Here is a 17,840-nt window from a genome sequence, read left to right as displayed (position 1 = left end):
TCATTATGACACTTTCAGTGTTCCCACTGACACCGACACCCAGTTCCAATAAAGTCTGCTGTCACTGTCGTCCCCATTTGTCCAACTCTTGGAGCCCTGTACACTGATATTTCTGCCCCCCACCCCCGGGCCCCCATTCATATAAAGGACAGCGCTATTCATTGTGTATCCCACTTTTTGTGTTGTGGTAGCTAGGGGCATGGTAGACCCTGGGATACACATATAGCTGCAATCAATATAATGCCCCCTGTAGTGCTCACTCCCACACTGACCGGGCTCCGCCACTGCTGGTCACTGCGAAGCTTCTCCCGCCCCTCCAGCAGCCATTTCAGATAAGTAGCCAGCTAGTAAGCCAATCGGAGCACACAGCCTAGCAGCCAATCACCAAGGCTGCCGGTAAACGAGTTCCACATTTGAAATGGCCACTGGGCACCCGAGGGGTGAGAGAAGCCTGCACTCCTCCACATACAAGTGCCATGTGGGCAGACGGCAGGGTTGTATCACCCTGGTAGTGAGGCCACTATGGCAGTGCAGGCGGTGGAGTGTCAGAGCAGGCGGCCGGAGCACAGAACAGAGAGCCGAGGGGACACAATACTGAGAACAACATCACTGCCATGCTCTGGGGCCCCTCAGATCGGTGGGCCCATCATGGCCCTTTGATCTCTCCTGTCCCTGGTCCTTTCTTGCCTGCACATTTAACCACTGGAGGACCAATCACTAACATCCACCCCAAACACCTAGAATAGGTAAGTGTATGTGAGACCATTACATTGGCTGATATCAAAGAACAGCACATAGGTAACCTGCTCGCTGTGACCACACATAACTGGCCACCCAGGGAAATGGTTCTTTACAGTAAGAGCAGTGCTGGAGATAGATCATATCAGAGTGTGTGGTCTGCCCCAGTATACAAGGATGAGACTGGAGGCATTGGGGGCACTGCCTGGTACTGTGGTTCCCCTATGGTATCATTAGAAATAGCAACGACACCACTGTATGTATCATCTATCACAGGCATCAGTATGGAGGCAGCAAGAGAATGCCATGGTTCCCACAGAAGAGAACGCATCCACAATGTAACCCCACTGTCACAAATGAGGACACATAAAGACCACGCAGCTGTTACAGCACTTTATAAAACACTGAGACGTTTGGGGCAGGGGGTAGAGAGAATAAGAATAAGTACAAGTCCTGTGCTAAATCATTATTTAGCTACGAGGCGGCAGTCTGAAAATCATTTGTGACAGAATTTTCCATTGGCAGCTCCTACTAACACTTCCTCCGAGATCCAGGCCATGGTCTCCCCATCCATTCTATACTGTGTGCTTATTGGGGCCCGCCTAGTGCGCAGGGAACACCTTGGCTACAAAACGCTCCAACACCAGTTCTTGCATAGCTTTTCTGGATGCTGTGGTCAAAACGTAAGAATGGAGGAGGCTACAGAGAGCGAAACATGGCTCATAGTGTTCAGGCACTGGTAGGAAGCCGCAGATTCCTCTTGTCAAGTATAAATGCTCTGCGATGACTATGTGTCGGCAGGTGTGCTGCTCGCCATTGTAATCAGTGACTATACAGCTGTGCTCCGTGACACACCTGGGATATGACCCCGCTTCTTATGGTTACGTAACTCCTGAATGCACAAGTACAATTAGTTGGCTTGTACTCTTCTACACTCCACAAAGTCTCATGGACAGTGAGATCTGTTGACATCACAAGCAATAAGGCCTGTAGATCCACTGACATCACAAGCAATAGGGCCTGTAGATCCGTTGACATCAAAAGCAATAAGGCCTGTAGATCCGCTGACATTACAAGCAATAAGGCCTGTACATCTGCTGACATCACACGCAATAAGGCCTGTATATTTGCTGACATCACACGCAATACGGCCTGTAGATCCACTGACATCACAATCAATGGGGCCTGTAGATCCATTGACATCACACGCAATAAGGCCAGTAGATCCGCTGACATCACAAGCAATAAGGCCTGTAGATCCGCTGACATCACAATCAATAAGGCCTGTAGATCCATTGACATCACACGCAATAAGTCCTGTAGATCCGCTGACATCACGCGCAATTTGGCATTCTTGCATTGGGTGCATGTAGCTCTCAGTTGTAGCATAGAAAAGTTTCAGCACTTTCATTGCCAACTTGTACATACCCAATCATGGTGCCATGGGGCACTATTACTTACCAGACGTGAAGCCAATATGCGATGTGGCCCATAGCTGCTGATGGCAGAGGAGAGAGTGCTAATGTTATACTAAGAAGATTGAAGGAAGCATAAAGGCAAATACAATCATAATTGCAATAAATAAAGTAATACGTTATAATACATGTCACTGGGCTCCATTCATTGGCAAGGTATTTTGGCCATTTTTTTTGGTAACTAAAAACTGCAGCATTTCTCAGAGATGGATCATTGTACAATCATTAATAAGCCACAATCATCATTCTGCACCCTGGATAAGAACATACAGTAACACTAATGCTAGGAGAGAGAGTCCATCAGGAGGTATCAGTGCACACGGCGATTCTGCTGGGCCGGACATGAAGGCAGATGAGCCCCCGACTCTCTCAGCATCCTTCAGTGCCCTCCATCAATACAATATAGTAGCACCTCAGAGCCAAGGGCGCACTCAGGTCGCTCCTGTCTATAATACGTCATGTCATCAGAGTTCTGTGGTTGGACCAGTACATCTCCTGGCCATACAGTATATCTGCATCTCTCTAGAACAGACATCACATTAATGAAGGGCACAGGGAGATGTAGCCCAAAGCTTTTATCTTGGCCACCTTAGTGATTGGCTAGCTCTGGGTGAATTTGCCAGCTTTCCTGGATGGCACATAGGGCACTCGCAGGATGCTGGGTGTCTCCTCCATTACTCGCACCAACAGGTTGTCAATGTAGTCTTCCAACTCTCGGATGTGGCTATCCTTCTTCCTAAGGAGGTCCTTGTGCTTGGCTAGCTCACGCTCTACCTCCGTGCGGGTCAGGTGACTGTAGGGGCCAGCGCCCTCAAACGGGTTCTTCTCCTATAGAGGAAACATATGAAACTAATTTTATCATCTGTATAACATACAATAAATAGAAGAAGCTTCGGTATATTACTCAGTCACCATACACCATAATAAAAGTATAAATATGTGACATCAGTGCATTACTCAATCATACATCTGAGTAACAGCGCTCATCAGTGATGTCAGTGCGTTACTCAGTCACCATACACCTAAGTAACAGCGCTCATCGGTGATGTCAGTGCATTACTCAGTCACCATACACCCGAGTAACAGCGCTTATCTGTGATACTCGGGTGTATGGTGACTCAATAATGCACTGGTAACAGTGCTCATCTGTGATGTCAGTGGATTACTCGGTCACCATACACTTGAGTAACAGCGCTCATCTGTGATATCAGTGCATTACTCAGTCACCATACACCCGAGTAACAGTGCTCAACTGTAATGTCAGTGCAATAGTCAGTCACCATACACCTGAGTAACAGCGCTCATCTATAATATCAGTGCAATAATCAGTCACCATTCACCAGAGTAACTGCACTCATCTGTCATATCAGTCCATTAATCAGTCACCATACACCGAGTAACTGCGCTCATCAGTGATGTCAGTGCTTCACCATACACCTAAGTAACTGCGCTCATCTGTGATACCAGTGCATTACTCAGTCATACACCTGAGTAACAGCGATCGTCAGTGATGTCAGTGCATTACTCAGTCACCATACACCGAGTAACTGCGCTCATCAGTGATGTCAGTGCTTCACCATACACCTAAGTAACTGCGCTCATCTGTGATACCAGTGCATTACTCAGTCATACACCTGAGTAACAGCGATCGTCAGTGATGTCAGTGCATTACTCAGTCACCAAACACCTTAGTAACAGCGATCATCTGTGATATCAATGCATTACTCAGTCACCATACACCTAAGTAAAAAGTATAATCTGTGATATTAGTGCATTACTCTGTCACAATACACCCGAGTAACAGTATACATCTGGGATATCATTGCATTACTCAGTCACCATACACCTGACTAACAGCGATCATCTGTGATGTCAGTGCATTACTCAGTCACCATGCACCCGAGTAACAGCGATCATCAGTGATGTTAGTGCATTACTCAGTCACCATACACCTGAGTAACAGCACTCATCTGTGATGTCAGTGCATTACTCAGTCACCATACACCTGAGGAACAGTGCTCATCTGTGATGTCAGTGCATTACTCAGTCACCATACACCTGAGTAACAGTGTTTATCAGTGATATCAGTGCAATAGTCAGTCACCATACACCTGAGGAACAGTGCTCATCTGTGATGTCAGTGCATTACTCAGTCACCATACACCTGAGTAACTGCGCTCATCTGTGATGTCAGTGCATTACTCAGTCACCATGCACCCGAGTAACTGCGCTCATCTGTGATGTCAGTGTAATAGTCAGTCACCATGCACCCGAGTAACTGCGCTCATCTGTGATGTCAGTGCATGTGTAGGTTTGTGGATTATTACATAATAGGATGTAAGCAGTGCTGTAATTATACACAGTTTTTTTTTTCAGATTATTCCAGGATTAGCTGACATGTGATTGTGCAAAGACGGGAGTTCTATTGAAGATGGGATGTTGCTATGGGCAACTAATTAGATTGTATCTATTATCATCTAATAGAAGATGCTGAATAATTCTGGTTGCTATGGGCAGCATCACATCTTCACCAGAACTAGAGCCACAAGGGGCCCATTTACTATGGGATCGCACAAAACATATACATGTATATGAAATGGGAATGCAGGACATCTACTGTATGTGAGACAGGAATGCAGGACACGTATGTAAGATGGGAATGCAGGACATGTATGTGAGATAGGAATGCAGGAAACGTGTGAGATGGGAATGCAGGACATCTACTGTATGTGAGACAGGAATGCAGGACACGTATGTAAGATGGGAATGCAGGACATCTACTGTATGTGAGACAGGAATGCAGGACACGTGTGAGATGGGAATGCAGGACATCTACTGTATGTGAGACAGGAATGCAGGACACGTATGTAAGATTGGAATGCAGGACATCTACTGTATGTGAGACAGGAATGCAGGACACGTATGTAAGATGGGAATGCAGGACATCTACTGTATGTGAGACAGGAATGCAGGACACATATGTAAGATGGGAATGCAGGACATCTACTGTATGTGAGACAGGAATGCAGGACACGTATGTAAGATTGGAATGCAGGACATCTTCTGTATGTGAGACAGGAATGCAGGACACGTATGTAAGATGGGAATGCAGGACATCTACTGTATGTGAGACAGGAATGCAGGACACGTGTGAGATGGGAATGCAGGACATGTATGTGAGATAGGAATGCAGGACACGTGTGAGATAGGAATGCAGGACATGTATGTGAGATAGGAATGCAGGACACGTGTGAGATGGGAATTCAGGACATGTATGTGATGGAAATGCAGGACATGTTTGTGTTAATGCATGACATGTATGTAAGATGGGAATGCGGGACATGTATATAAGATGGGAATGCAGGACATGTATGTGAGATTAGAATGCAAGACATGTATGTGATATAGGAATGCAGGACACTTATGTGAGATAGGAATGCAGGACATCTACTGTATGTGAGACAGGAATGCAGGACACGTGTGAGATGGGAATGCAGGACATGTATGTGAGATAGGAATGCAGGACACGTGTGAGATAGTAATGCAGGACATGTATGTGTTATAGGAATGCATGACACGTATGTAAGATGGGAATGTAGGATATGTATGTGAGATAGGAATGCAGGACATGTTTGTGAGATGGGAATGTAGGACACATATGTGAGATGGGAAAGCAGGACATGTATGTGAGATAGGAATGGAGGAAGTCTACTGTATGTGAGATAGAAATGCAGGACATGTATGTGATATAGGAATGCATGACACATGTGTAAGATGGGAATGCAGGACATGTATGTGAGATAGGAATGCAGGACACGTATGTAAGATGGGAATGTAGGACATGTTTGTGAGATGGGAATGCAGGACATGTATGTGAGATGGGAATGAAGGACATGTATGTAATATAGGGATGCATGACACGTATGTAAGATGGGAATGCAGGACACGTGTGAGATAGGAATGTAGGATATGAATGTGAGATAGGAATGCAGGACATGTTTGTGAGATGGGAATGCAGGACACGTATGTGAGAGAGGAAAGCAGGACATGTATGTGAGATAGGAATAAAGGAAGTCTACTGTATGTGAGATAGGAATGCATGACACATGTGTAAGATGGGAATGCAGGACATGTATGTGATATAGGAATGCATGACACATGTGTAAGATGGGAATGCAGGACATGTATGTGAGATAGGAATGCAGGACATGTATGTGAGATGGGAAGGCAGGACATGTATGTAATATAGGGATGCATGACATGTATGTAAGATGGGAATGCAGGACATGTAAGTGGGATAGGAATGCAGGACACGTGTGAGATAGGAATGCAGGACATGTATGTGAGATGGGAATGCAGGACATGTATGTGAGATGGGAATGCAAGACATCTACTGTATGTGAGATAGGAATGCAGAACAGGTGTGAGATAGGAATGCATGACACATATGTAAGATGGGAATGCAGGACATGTATGTAAGATGGGAATGCAGGACATGTATGTAAGATGGGAATGCAGGACATGTAAGTGGGATAGGAATGCAGGACACGTGTGAGATAGGAATGCAGGACACGTGTGAGATAGGAATGCAGGACATGTATGTGAGATGGGAATGCAGGACACGTGTGAGATAGGAATGCAGGACACGTGTGAGATAGGAATGCAGGACATGTGTGAGATAGGAATGCAAGACATCTACTGTATGTGAGATAGGAATGCAAGACACGTGTGATATAGGAATGCATGACACATATGTAAGATGGGAATGCAGGACATGTATGTAAGATGGGAATGCAGGACATGTATGTAAGATGGGAATACAAGGCATCATGTGACAGCTGTGTCCCTGTACACATGACTGTAGAGGTACACATGTAGCTGAAGTGTCCTATCATTTGGTGACATGTGCAGTGTGGCTACAGGACTGACAGGAGCATTGGTGATGGGTTTCCCGTGTCATACACTTTCCTGCTGAAGGTTTCATCTAGAATTTCCATTTATCAGCTAATTACGCCGGTAACGACTGCAATTGTGGTGACTTAATGTAAATTCCTGAACCTGACGTGTAATCTGTGTATGTGTGATGGGAGCAGGGTGGTGGGCAGTGGAGATGGGGGGCAGGCGTGATTTACGGAGGACGTATCAGGCAGAAGGCCCGGATGCTCCACACTCCCTCTCATATCTGCTCCTGTTCTGCAAAACATCATTAAAAGCTGCAGGTGCTCAGTGACTGGGTGAGAGAGGCCAATTAAATGTGATGATTCCCACTGATACTGTGCACAAGGACACACATATTTACCTAATTGGTCCCTAGCAATGACCGTCATCCGAGCACTGGCAGGGTCAGTAGGAAGGAAGCGAGAAGCAAGTGAGCACATTGTCAGAAGCGGATTACAGTACAGCCGCATGGTTCAGCTCATTACAGCTGCATGGTACAGTCGCACAGTACTGCTCATTACAGCCGCAGGGTACAGCTCATTACAGCCGCAGGGTACAGCTCATTGCTGCTACTCAGTACAACTCATTACAGCAGCAGGGTACAGTCGCACAGTACTGCTCATTACAGTCGCACAGTACTGCTCTTTACAGCCGCAGGGTACAGCTCATTACAGCCGCTCAGTACAGTCGCACAGTAATGCTCATTATAGCCACAGCGTACAGTCGCACAATGCAGCTCATTACAGCTACTCAGTACAGCTCATTACAGCCGCACCGTACAGTCGCACAGTACTGCTCATTATAGCCACAGGGTACAGCTCATTACAGCCGCACGGTACTGCTCTTTACAGCTGCTAAGTACAGCTGCACGGTACAGCTCATTACAGCTACTCAGTACAGCTCAGTACAGCCGCACAGTACAGCTCATTACAGCCGCAGGGTACAGCTCATTACAGCCGCTCAGTACTGCCACATGGTATAGCTCATTACAGCTGCACGGTACATCTCATTACAGCTACTCAGTACAGCTCATTACAGCTGCACAGTACAGCTCATTACAGCCGCACGGTACTGCTCTTTACAGCCGCACGGTACAGTCGCACAGTACTGCTCATTACAGCCACACTGTACAGTCGCACAATGCAGCTCATTACAGCTACTCAGTACAGCTCATTACAGCCGCACCGTACAGCTCATTACAGCTATTCAGTACAGCTCATTAAAGCCGCACCGTACAGTCGCACAGTACTGCTCATTATAGTCGTAGGGTACAGCTCATTACAGCCACTCAGTACAGCTCATTACAGCCGCACGGTACTGCTCTTTACAGCCGCTACGTACAGCTGCACAGTACAGCTCATCACAGACGCTCAGTGTTGCTCATTACAGGCATTCAGTACAGCCGCACAGTACAGCAACTCTGTTCAGCAGCTCATTACAACTGCACAGTACAGCTCAGTACAACTCATTACAGCACTGCCAAACGGTCAAGCCGCTCAGTACAGCTCATTACAGCGGCTCAGTACAGCTCATTACCGCCGCACAGTACAGCTCATTACCGCCGCACAGTACAGCTCATTACCGCCGCACAGTACAGCTCATTACCGCCGCACCGTACAGCCGCACGGTATTGCTCATTACCGCCGCTCAGTACAGCTCATTTCAGCCGCTCAGTACAGCCGCACAGTACAGCTCATTACAGCCGCACAGTACAGCTCATTACCGCCGCTCAGTACAGCTCATTACCGCCGCTCAGTACAGCTCATTACAGCCGCTCAGTACAGCTCTTTAAAGCTGCACAGTACAGCTCATTACAGCCGCTCAATACAGCTCATTACAGCCGCTCAGTACAGCTCATTACAGCCGCTCAGTACAGCTCATTACAGCCGCTCAGTACAGCTCATTACAGCCGCACAGTACAGCTCATTACAGCCGCACAGTACAGATCATTACAGCCGCACAGTTCAGCTCATTACAGCCGCACAGTACAGCTCATTACAGCCGCACAGTACAGCTCATTACAGCCGCTCAGTACAGCTCATTACAGCCACTCAGTACAGCTCATTTCAGCAGCTCAATACAGCTCATTACAGCGGCTCAGTACAGATCATTACAGCTGCAAACTACACACATTACAGCTCATTACAGCCGCTCTCTACAGCTCATTACAGCCGCTCAGTACAGATCATTACAGTTGCACAGTACAGCCGCAAGGTACAGTCGCACAGTACAGCTCATTACAGCCGCATGGTACAGTCGCACATTACTGCACATTACAGCCACAGGGTACAGCTCATTACAGCCGCTCAGTACAGCTGCATGGTACAGCTCATTACAGCCGCAGGGTACAGCTCATTACAGCCGCTCAGCACTGCCACATGGGATAGCTCATTACAGCTGCATGGTACATCTCATTACAGCCGCATGGTACAGCTCATTACAGCTATTCAGTAAAGCTCATAACAGCCGCACCATACAGTCGCACAGTACTGCTCATTATAGCCACAGGGTACAGCTCATTACAGCCACACGGTACTGCTCTATACAGCCGCTAAGTACAGCTGCACAGTACAGCTCATAACAGCTACTCAGTACAACCACAAGGTACAGTCGCACAGTACAGCTCATTACAGCCGCACGGTACAGTCGCACAGTACTGCACATTACAGCCCCAGGGTACAGCTCATTACAGCCGCTCAGTACAGCTGCACGGTACAGCTCATTACAGCCACACAGTACAGCTCATTACAGCCGCTCAGTACTGCCACATGGTATAGCTCATTACAGCTGCACGGTACATCTCATTACAGCTACTCAGTACAGCTCATTACAGCTGCACAGTACAGCTCATTACAGCCGCACGGTACTGCTCTTTGCAGCCGCACGGTACAGTCGCACAGTACTGCTCATTACAGCCACACTGTACAGTCGCACAATGCAGCTCATTACAGCTACTCAGTACAGCTCATTACAGCCGCACCATACAGCCGCACGGTACTGCTCTTTACAGCCGCTCAGTACAGTCGCACAGTACTGCTCATTACAGCCACACTGTACAGTCGCACAATGCAGCTCATTACAGCTACTCAGTACAGCTCATTACAGCCGCAACGTACAGCTCATTACAGCTATTCAGTACAGCTCATTACAGCCGCACCATACAGTCGCACAGTACAGCTCAATACAGCTATTCAGTACAGCTCATTACAGCCGCACCGTACAGTCGCACAGTACTGCTCATTATAGTCGCAGGGTACAGCTCATTACAGCCACTCAGTACAGCTCATTACAGCCGCACGGTATTGCTCTTTACAGCCGCTACGTACAGCTGCACAGTACAGCTCATTAAAGCTACTCAGTACAGCTCATTACAGCTGCTCATCACAGACGCTCAGTGTTGCTCATTACAGGTAATTCAGTACAGCCGCACAGTACAGCTACTCTGTTCAGCAGCTCATTACAACTGCACAGTACAGCTCAGTACAACTCATTACAGCACTGCCAAACAGTACAGCCGCTCAGTACAGTGGCTCAGTACAGCTCATTACCGCCGCACAGTACAGCTCATTACCGCCGCACAGTACAGCTCATTACCGCCGCACAGTACAGCTCATTACAGCCGCACAGTACAGCTCATTACCGCCGCTCAGTACAGCTCATTTCAGCCGCTCAGTACAGCCGCACAGTACAGCTCTTTACAGCCGCACAGTACAGCTAATTACCGCCGCTCAGTACAGCTCATTACCGCCGCTCAGTACAGCTCATTACAGCCGCTCAGTACAGCTCTTTAAAGCCGCACAGTACAGCTCATTACAGCCGCTCAATACAGCTCATTACAGCCGCTCAGTACAGCTCATTACAGCCGCTCAGTACAGCTCATTACAGCCGCACAGTACAGCTCATTACAGCCGCACAGTACAGATCCTTACAGCCGCACAGTTCAGCTCATTACAGCCGCACAGTACAGCTCATTACAGCCGCACAGTACAGCTCATTACAGCCGCTCAGTACAGCTCATTACAGCCACTCAGTACAGCTCATTTCAGCAGCTCAATACAGCTCATTACAGCGGCTCAGTACAGATCATTACAGCTGCAAACTACACACATTACAGCTCATTACAGCCGCTCTCTACAGCTCATTACAGCCGCTCAGTACAGATCATTACAGTCGCACAGTACAGCTCATTACAGCTGCACAGTACAGCCGCAAGGTACAGTCGCACAGTACAGCTCATTACAGCCGCATGGTACAGTCGCACAGTACTGCACGTTACAGCCACAGGGTACAGCTCATTACAGCCGCTCAGTACAGCTGCATGGTACAGCTCATTACAGCCGCACAGTACTGCTCATTACAGCCGCAGGGTACAGCTCATTACAGCCGCTCAGCACTGCCACATGGTATAGCTCATTACAGCTGCACGGTACATCTCATTACAGCCGCGCACAGTACTGCTCATTACAGCCGCAGGGTACAGCTCATTACAGCCGCACGGTACAGCTCATTACAGCCGCACGGTACAGCTCATTACAGCCACAGCGTACAGTCGCACAGTACAGCTCATTACAGCTATTCAGTAAAGCTCATTACAGCCGCACCATACAGTCGCACAGTACTGCTCATTATAGCCACAGGCTACAGCTCATTACAGCCACACGGTACTGCTCTTTACAGCCGCTAAGTACAGCTGCACAGTACAGCTCATAACAGCTACTCAGTACAGCCACAAGGTACAGTCGCACAGTACAGCTCATTACAGTCGCACAGTACTGCACATTACAGCCACAGGGTACAGCTCATTACAGCCTCTCAGTACAGCTGCACGGTACAGCTCATTACAGCCACACAGTACTGCTCATTACAGCCGCAGGGTACAGCTTATTACAGCCGCTCAGTACTGCCACATGGTATAGCTCATTACAGCTGCACGGTACATCTCATTACAGCCGCATGGTACAGCTTATTACAGCTACTCAGTACAGCTCATTACAGCCACACGGTACAGCTCATTACAGCCGCACAGTACAGCTCATTACAGCCACACGGTACTGCTCTTTACAGCCGCACGGTACTGTTCTTTACAGCCGCTCAGTACAGTCGCACAGTACTGCTCATTACAGCCACACTGTACAGTCGCAATATGCAGCTACTCAGTACAGCTCATTACAGCCGCACCGTACAGTCGCACAGTACTGCTCATTATAGTCGCAGGGTACAGCTCATTACAGCCACTCAGTACAGCTCATTACAGCCGCACGGTACTGCTCTTTACAGCCGCTACGTACAGCTGCACAGTACAGCTCATTAAAGCTACTCAGTACAGCTCATTACAGCTGCTCATCACAGATGCTCAGTGTTGCTCATTACAGGCGTTCAGTACAGCCGCACAGTACAGCTACTCTGTTCAGCAGCTCATTACAACTGCACAGTACAGCTCAGTACAACTCATTACAGCACTGTCAAACAGTACAGCCGCTCAGTACAGCTCATTACAGCGGCTCAGTACAGCTCATTACCGCCGCACAGTACAGCTCATTACCGCCGCACAGTACAGCTCATTACCGCCGCACAGTACAGCTCATTACAGCCGCACAGTACAGCTCATTTCAGCCGCTCAGTACAGCCGCACAGTACAGCTCATTAACGCCGCTCAGTACAGCTCATTACCGCCGGTCAGAACTGCTCATTACCGCCGCTCAGTACAGCTCTTTAAAGCCGCACAGTACAGCTCATTACAGCCGCTCAATACAGCTCATTACAGCCGCTCAGTACAGCTCATTACAGCCGCACGGTACTGCTCTTTACAGCCGCTACGTACAGCTCATTACAGCCGCACAGTACAGCTCATTACAGCAGCACAGTACAGATCATTACAGCCGCACAGTACAGATCATTACAGCCGCACAGTTCAGCTCATTACAGCCACACAGTACAGCTCATTACAGCCGCACAGTACAGATCATTACAGCCACTCAGTACAGCTCATTACAGCGGCTCAGTACAGATCATTACAGCTGTAAACTACACACATTACAGCTCATTACAGCCGCTCAGTACAGATCATTACAGCCGCACAGTACAGATCATTACAGCTGCACAGTACAGCTCATTACAGCCGCACAGTACAGATCATTACAGCGGCTCAGTACAGATCATTACAGCCGCACAGTACAGCTCATTACAGCCGCACAGTACAGCTCATTACAGCCGCTCAGTACAGATCATTACAGCGGCTCAGTACAGATCATTACAGCAGCACAATACAGATCATTACAGCCGCACAGTACAGCTCATTACAGCCGCTCAGTACAGCTCATTACAGCCGCACAGTACAGATCATTACAGCGGCTCAGTACAGCTCATTACAGCCGCACAGTACAGCTCATTACAGCCGCTCAGTACAGCTCATTACAGCCGCACAGTACAGATCATTACAGCGGCTCAGTACAGATCATTACAGCCGCACAGTACAGCTCATTACAGCCACTCAGTACAGATCATTACAGCCGCACAGTACAGATCATTACAGCTGCACAGTACAGCTCATTACAGCCGCACAGTATAGCTCATTACAGCCGCACAGTACAGATCATTACAGCGGCTCAGTACAGATCATTACAGCCACACAGTACAGCTCATTACAGCCGCTCAGTACAGCTCATTACAGCCGCACAGTACAGATCATTACAGCGGCTCAGTACAGATCATTACAGTCGCACAGTACAGCTCATTACAGCCGCACAGTACAGCTCATTACAGCCGCACAGTACAGCTCATTACAGCCGCACAGTACAGCTCATTACAGCCGCACAGTACAGCTCATTACAGCTGCACAGTACAGATCATTACAGTCGCACAGTACAGCTCATTACAGCCGCACAGTACAGCTCATTACAGCTGCACAGTACAGATCATTACAGCCGCTCAGTACAGATCATTACAGTCGCACAGTACAGCTCATTACAGCCGCACAGTACAGCTCATTACAGCCGCACAGTACAGCCGCTCAGTACAGCTCATTACAGCTGCACAGTACAGATCATTACAGCCGCTCAGTACAGATCATTACAGTCGCACAGTACAGCTCATTACAGCTGCACAGTACAGCTCATTACAGCCGCACAGTACAGCCGCTCAGTACAGCTCATTACAGCTGCACAGTACAGATCATTACAGCCGCTCAGTACAGATCATTACAGTCGCACAGTACAGCTCATTACAGCCGCACAGTACAGCTCATTACAGCCGCACAGTACAGCCGCACAGTACAGCTCATTACAACTGCACAGTACAGATCATTACAGTCGCACAGTACAGATCATTACAGTCGCACAGTACAGCTCATTACAGCCGCACAGTACAGCTCATTACAGCCGCACAGTACAGCTCATTACAGCTGCACAGTACAGCTCATTACAGCCGCACAGTACAGATCATTACAGCCGCTCAGTACAGCCGCACAGTACAGATCATTACAGCCGCACAGTACAGCTCATTACAGCCGCACAGTACAGATCATTACAGCCGCTCAGTACAGCCGCACAGTACAGATCATTACAGCCGCACAGTACAGCTCATTACAGCCGCACAGTACAGATCATTACAGCCGCTCAGTACAGCCGCACAGTACAGCTCATTACAGCTGCACAGTACAGATCATTACAGTCGCACAGTACAGATCATTACAGTCGCACAGTACAGCTCATTACAGCCGCACAGTACAGCTCATTACAGCCGCACAGTACAGCTCATTACAGCTGCACAGTACAGCTCATTACAGCCGCACAGTACAGATCATTACAGCCGCTCAGTACAGCCGCACAGTACAGATCATTACAGCCGCACAGTACAGCTCATTACAGCCGCACAGTACAGATCATTACAGCCGCTCAGTACAGCCGCACAGTACAGATCATTACAGCCGCACAGTACAGCTCATTACAGCCGCACAGTACAGATCATTACAGCCGCTCAGTACAGCCGCACAGTACAGATTATTACAGCCGCACAGTACAGCTCATTACAGCCGCACAGTACAGATCATTACAGTCGCACAGTACAGATCATTACAGTCGCACAGTACAGCTCATTACAGCCGCACAGTACAGATCATTACAGCCGCACAGTACAGCTCATTACACATTACAGCCGCTCAGTACAGTCACTCAGCGCTGCTGCTCACTACTACTGCCCAGTATAGAAGTAGAGTACCTCTGATGGTCTGGGGGTGAGGGACCCTTCTGATGGTTTGGGGTATGGGGGTGTGTGTAATTACCTCTGGGACCCTTCTGATGGTTTGGGGTATGGGGGTGTGTGTAATTACCTCTGGGACCCTTCTGATGGTTTGGGGTATGGGGGTGTGTGTAATTACCTCTGGGACCCCTCTGATGGTCTGGGGTATGAGGGTGAGGGACCCTTCTGATGGTTTGGGGTTATTACGTCAGACATTTTGCTGCTTTTTTAGAGAGAATGTCTGTCAGACACCAAAGGGCAGAGATAAGAGCAGAGACGTCACCCAGGAATCTCACATTTGTGTCTCCTCCACGTCCTCATTAGGCCAGGAAGTGAAAAGCACCTGACACTATTCCCTGTGAAGATGTTGGCGATGGCCCCAGATACTCTGGAATACTGAGATCAGCGCTAGGAATGCCCAGGTGTCCGAAGGAGGAACCTCCATCTGCCCACCTCCACCACAACGTCTCAGCCAGAGAATAGCAAAACAAGAGATATTACCACTAATAACAACAGGAAAGGTTCCCAGAGATGTGATCTGCACAGAGGCGCCTACCCCTAGTGTGAGGATCAGCCCTGCGTGTGATGGAGCAGTGGGTAAAGGTCCTGCCCACAGTGTGAGGATCAGCCCTGCATTCCCTCCTGTGTGTGATGTTCCATGTCTCTGCCTAGTGGGACTTGTATATTACTGTATGATATAAGCAGACATCTCTCACCACGTGTCCGTGGAGCAGTGGGTAAAGGTCCTGCCCCTAGTGTGAGGATCAGCCCTGCATTCCCTCCTGCGTGTGATGTTCCATGTCTCTGCCTAGTGGGACCTGTATAATCCTGTATGATATAAGCAGACATCTCTCACCGCGTGTCCGTGGATCAGTGGGTAAAGGTCCTGCCCCTAGTGTGAGGATCAGCCCTGCATTCCCTCCTGCGTGTGATGTTCCATGTCTCTGCCTAGTGGGACCTGTATAATGATGTATGATATAATCACACATCTCTCCCCGCGTGTCTGTGGAGCAGTGGGTAAAGGTCCTGCCCCTAGTGTGAGGATCAGCCCTGCGTGTGATGGAGCAGTGGGTAAAGGTCCTGCCCCTAGTGTGAGGCTGAGCCCTGCATTCTCTCCTGCGTGTGATGTTCCATGTCTCTGCCTAGTGGGACCTGTATAATCCTGTATGATATAATTACACATCTCTCACCGCGTGTCCGTGGAGCAGTGGGTAAAGGTCCTGCTCCTAGTGTGAGGATCAGCCCTGCATTCCCTCCTGCATGTGATGTTCCATGTATCTGCCTAGTGAGACCTGAATAATCCTGTATGCTGTAAACAGACATCTCTCACCGCGTGTCCGTGGAACAGTGGGTAAAGGTCCTGCCCCTAGTGTTAGGATCTGCCCTGCATTCTCTCCTGCTTGTGATGCTTCAGGTCTCTGCCTAGTGGGACCTGTATCCTGTTTAAGCAGACATCTCTCACCACATGTCCGTGGATCAGTGGGTAAAGGTCCTGCCCCTAGTGTGAGGATCAGCCCTGCGTGTGATGGAGCAGTGGGTATAGGTCCTGCCCCTAGTGTGAGGATCAGCCCTGCGTGTGATGCAGCAGTAAGTATAGGTCCTGCCCCTAGTGTGAGGATCAGCCCTGCGTGTGATGGAGCAGTGGGTAAAGGTCCTGCCCCTAGTGTGAGGCTCAGCCCTGCATTCTCTCCTGCATGTGATGTTCCATGTCTCTGCCTAGTGGGACCTGTATAATCCTGTATGATATAATCACACATCTCTCACCACGTGTCCATGGAGCAGTGGGTAAAGGTCCTGCCCCTAGTGTGAGGATCAGCCCTGCATTCTCTCCTCTGTGTGATGTTCCATGTATCTGCCTAGTGGGACCTGTATAATCCTGTATGATATAATCACACATCTCTCACCACGTGTCCGTGGAGCAGTGGGTAAAGGTCCTGCCCCTAGTGTGAGGATCAGCCCTGCATTCTCTCCTCTGTGTGATGTTCCATGTATCTGCGTAGTGGGACCTGTATAATACTGTATGATATAAGCAGACATCTCTCACCGCGTGTCCGTGGAGCAGTGGGTAAAGGTCCTGCCACTAGTGTGAGGATCAGCCCTGCATTCTCTCCTCCGTGTGATGTTCCATGTATCTGCGTAGTGGGACCTGTATAATCCTGTACGATATAAGCAGACATCTCTCACCACGTGTCCAGGGAGCAGTGGGTAAAGGTCCTGCCCCTAGTGTGAGGCTGATCCCTGCATTCTCTCCTGCGTGTGATGTTCCATGTCTCTGGCTAGTGGGACCTGTATAATCCTGTATGATATAAGCATACATCTCTCACCGCGTGTACGTGGAGCAGTGGGTAAAGGTCCTGTCCCTAGTGTGAGGCTGAGCCCTGCATTCTCTCCTGCATTTGAGGTTCCATGTCTCTGACTAGTGGGACCTGTATAATCCTGTATGATATAAGCAGA

The 17,840-nt window shown here is 48.6% G+C and overlaps 1 protein-coding gene across 2 annotated transcripts in view; it reads right to left on the bottom strand.

The window, feature by feature from the left end:
* Window positions 1–1,116: 1,116 nt before the first annotated feature.
* RAB11FIP2 (RAB11 family interacting protein 2) overlaps window positions 1,117–17,840 on the bottom strand; it is a 70,050-nt gene continuing 53,326 nt past the window's right edge. Inside the window, exons 5-6 of one of the 2 annotated variants that reach the window (XM_083149939.1) lie at window positions 17,431–17,542; window positions 2,885–3,041 (exon numbers count right to left, since the gene is read on the bottom strand). In XM_083149939.1, the coding sequence (XP_083006065.1) occupies window positions 3,025–3,041; window positions 17,431–17,542 (129 nt within the window). In that variant the 3' untranslated portion in view covers window positions 2,885–3,024. Of the gene's footprint in view, window positions 3,042–17,430; window positions 17,543–17,840 lie in introns of both variants that reach the window. The other variant, XM_083149938.1, reaches the window with a different exon arrangement.

The sequence above is a fragment of the Crinia signifera genome, chromosome 6 (assembly GCF_055691185.1).
Source record: "Crinia signifera chromosome 6, ASM5569118v1, whole genome shotgun sequence".
NCBI lineage: Eukaryota > Metazoa > Chordata > Amphibia > Anura > Myobatrachidae > Crinia > Crinia signifera.
This window is presented reverse-complemented; position numbering and strand designations above follow the sequence as displayed.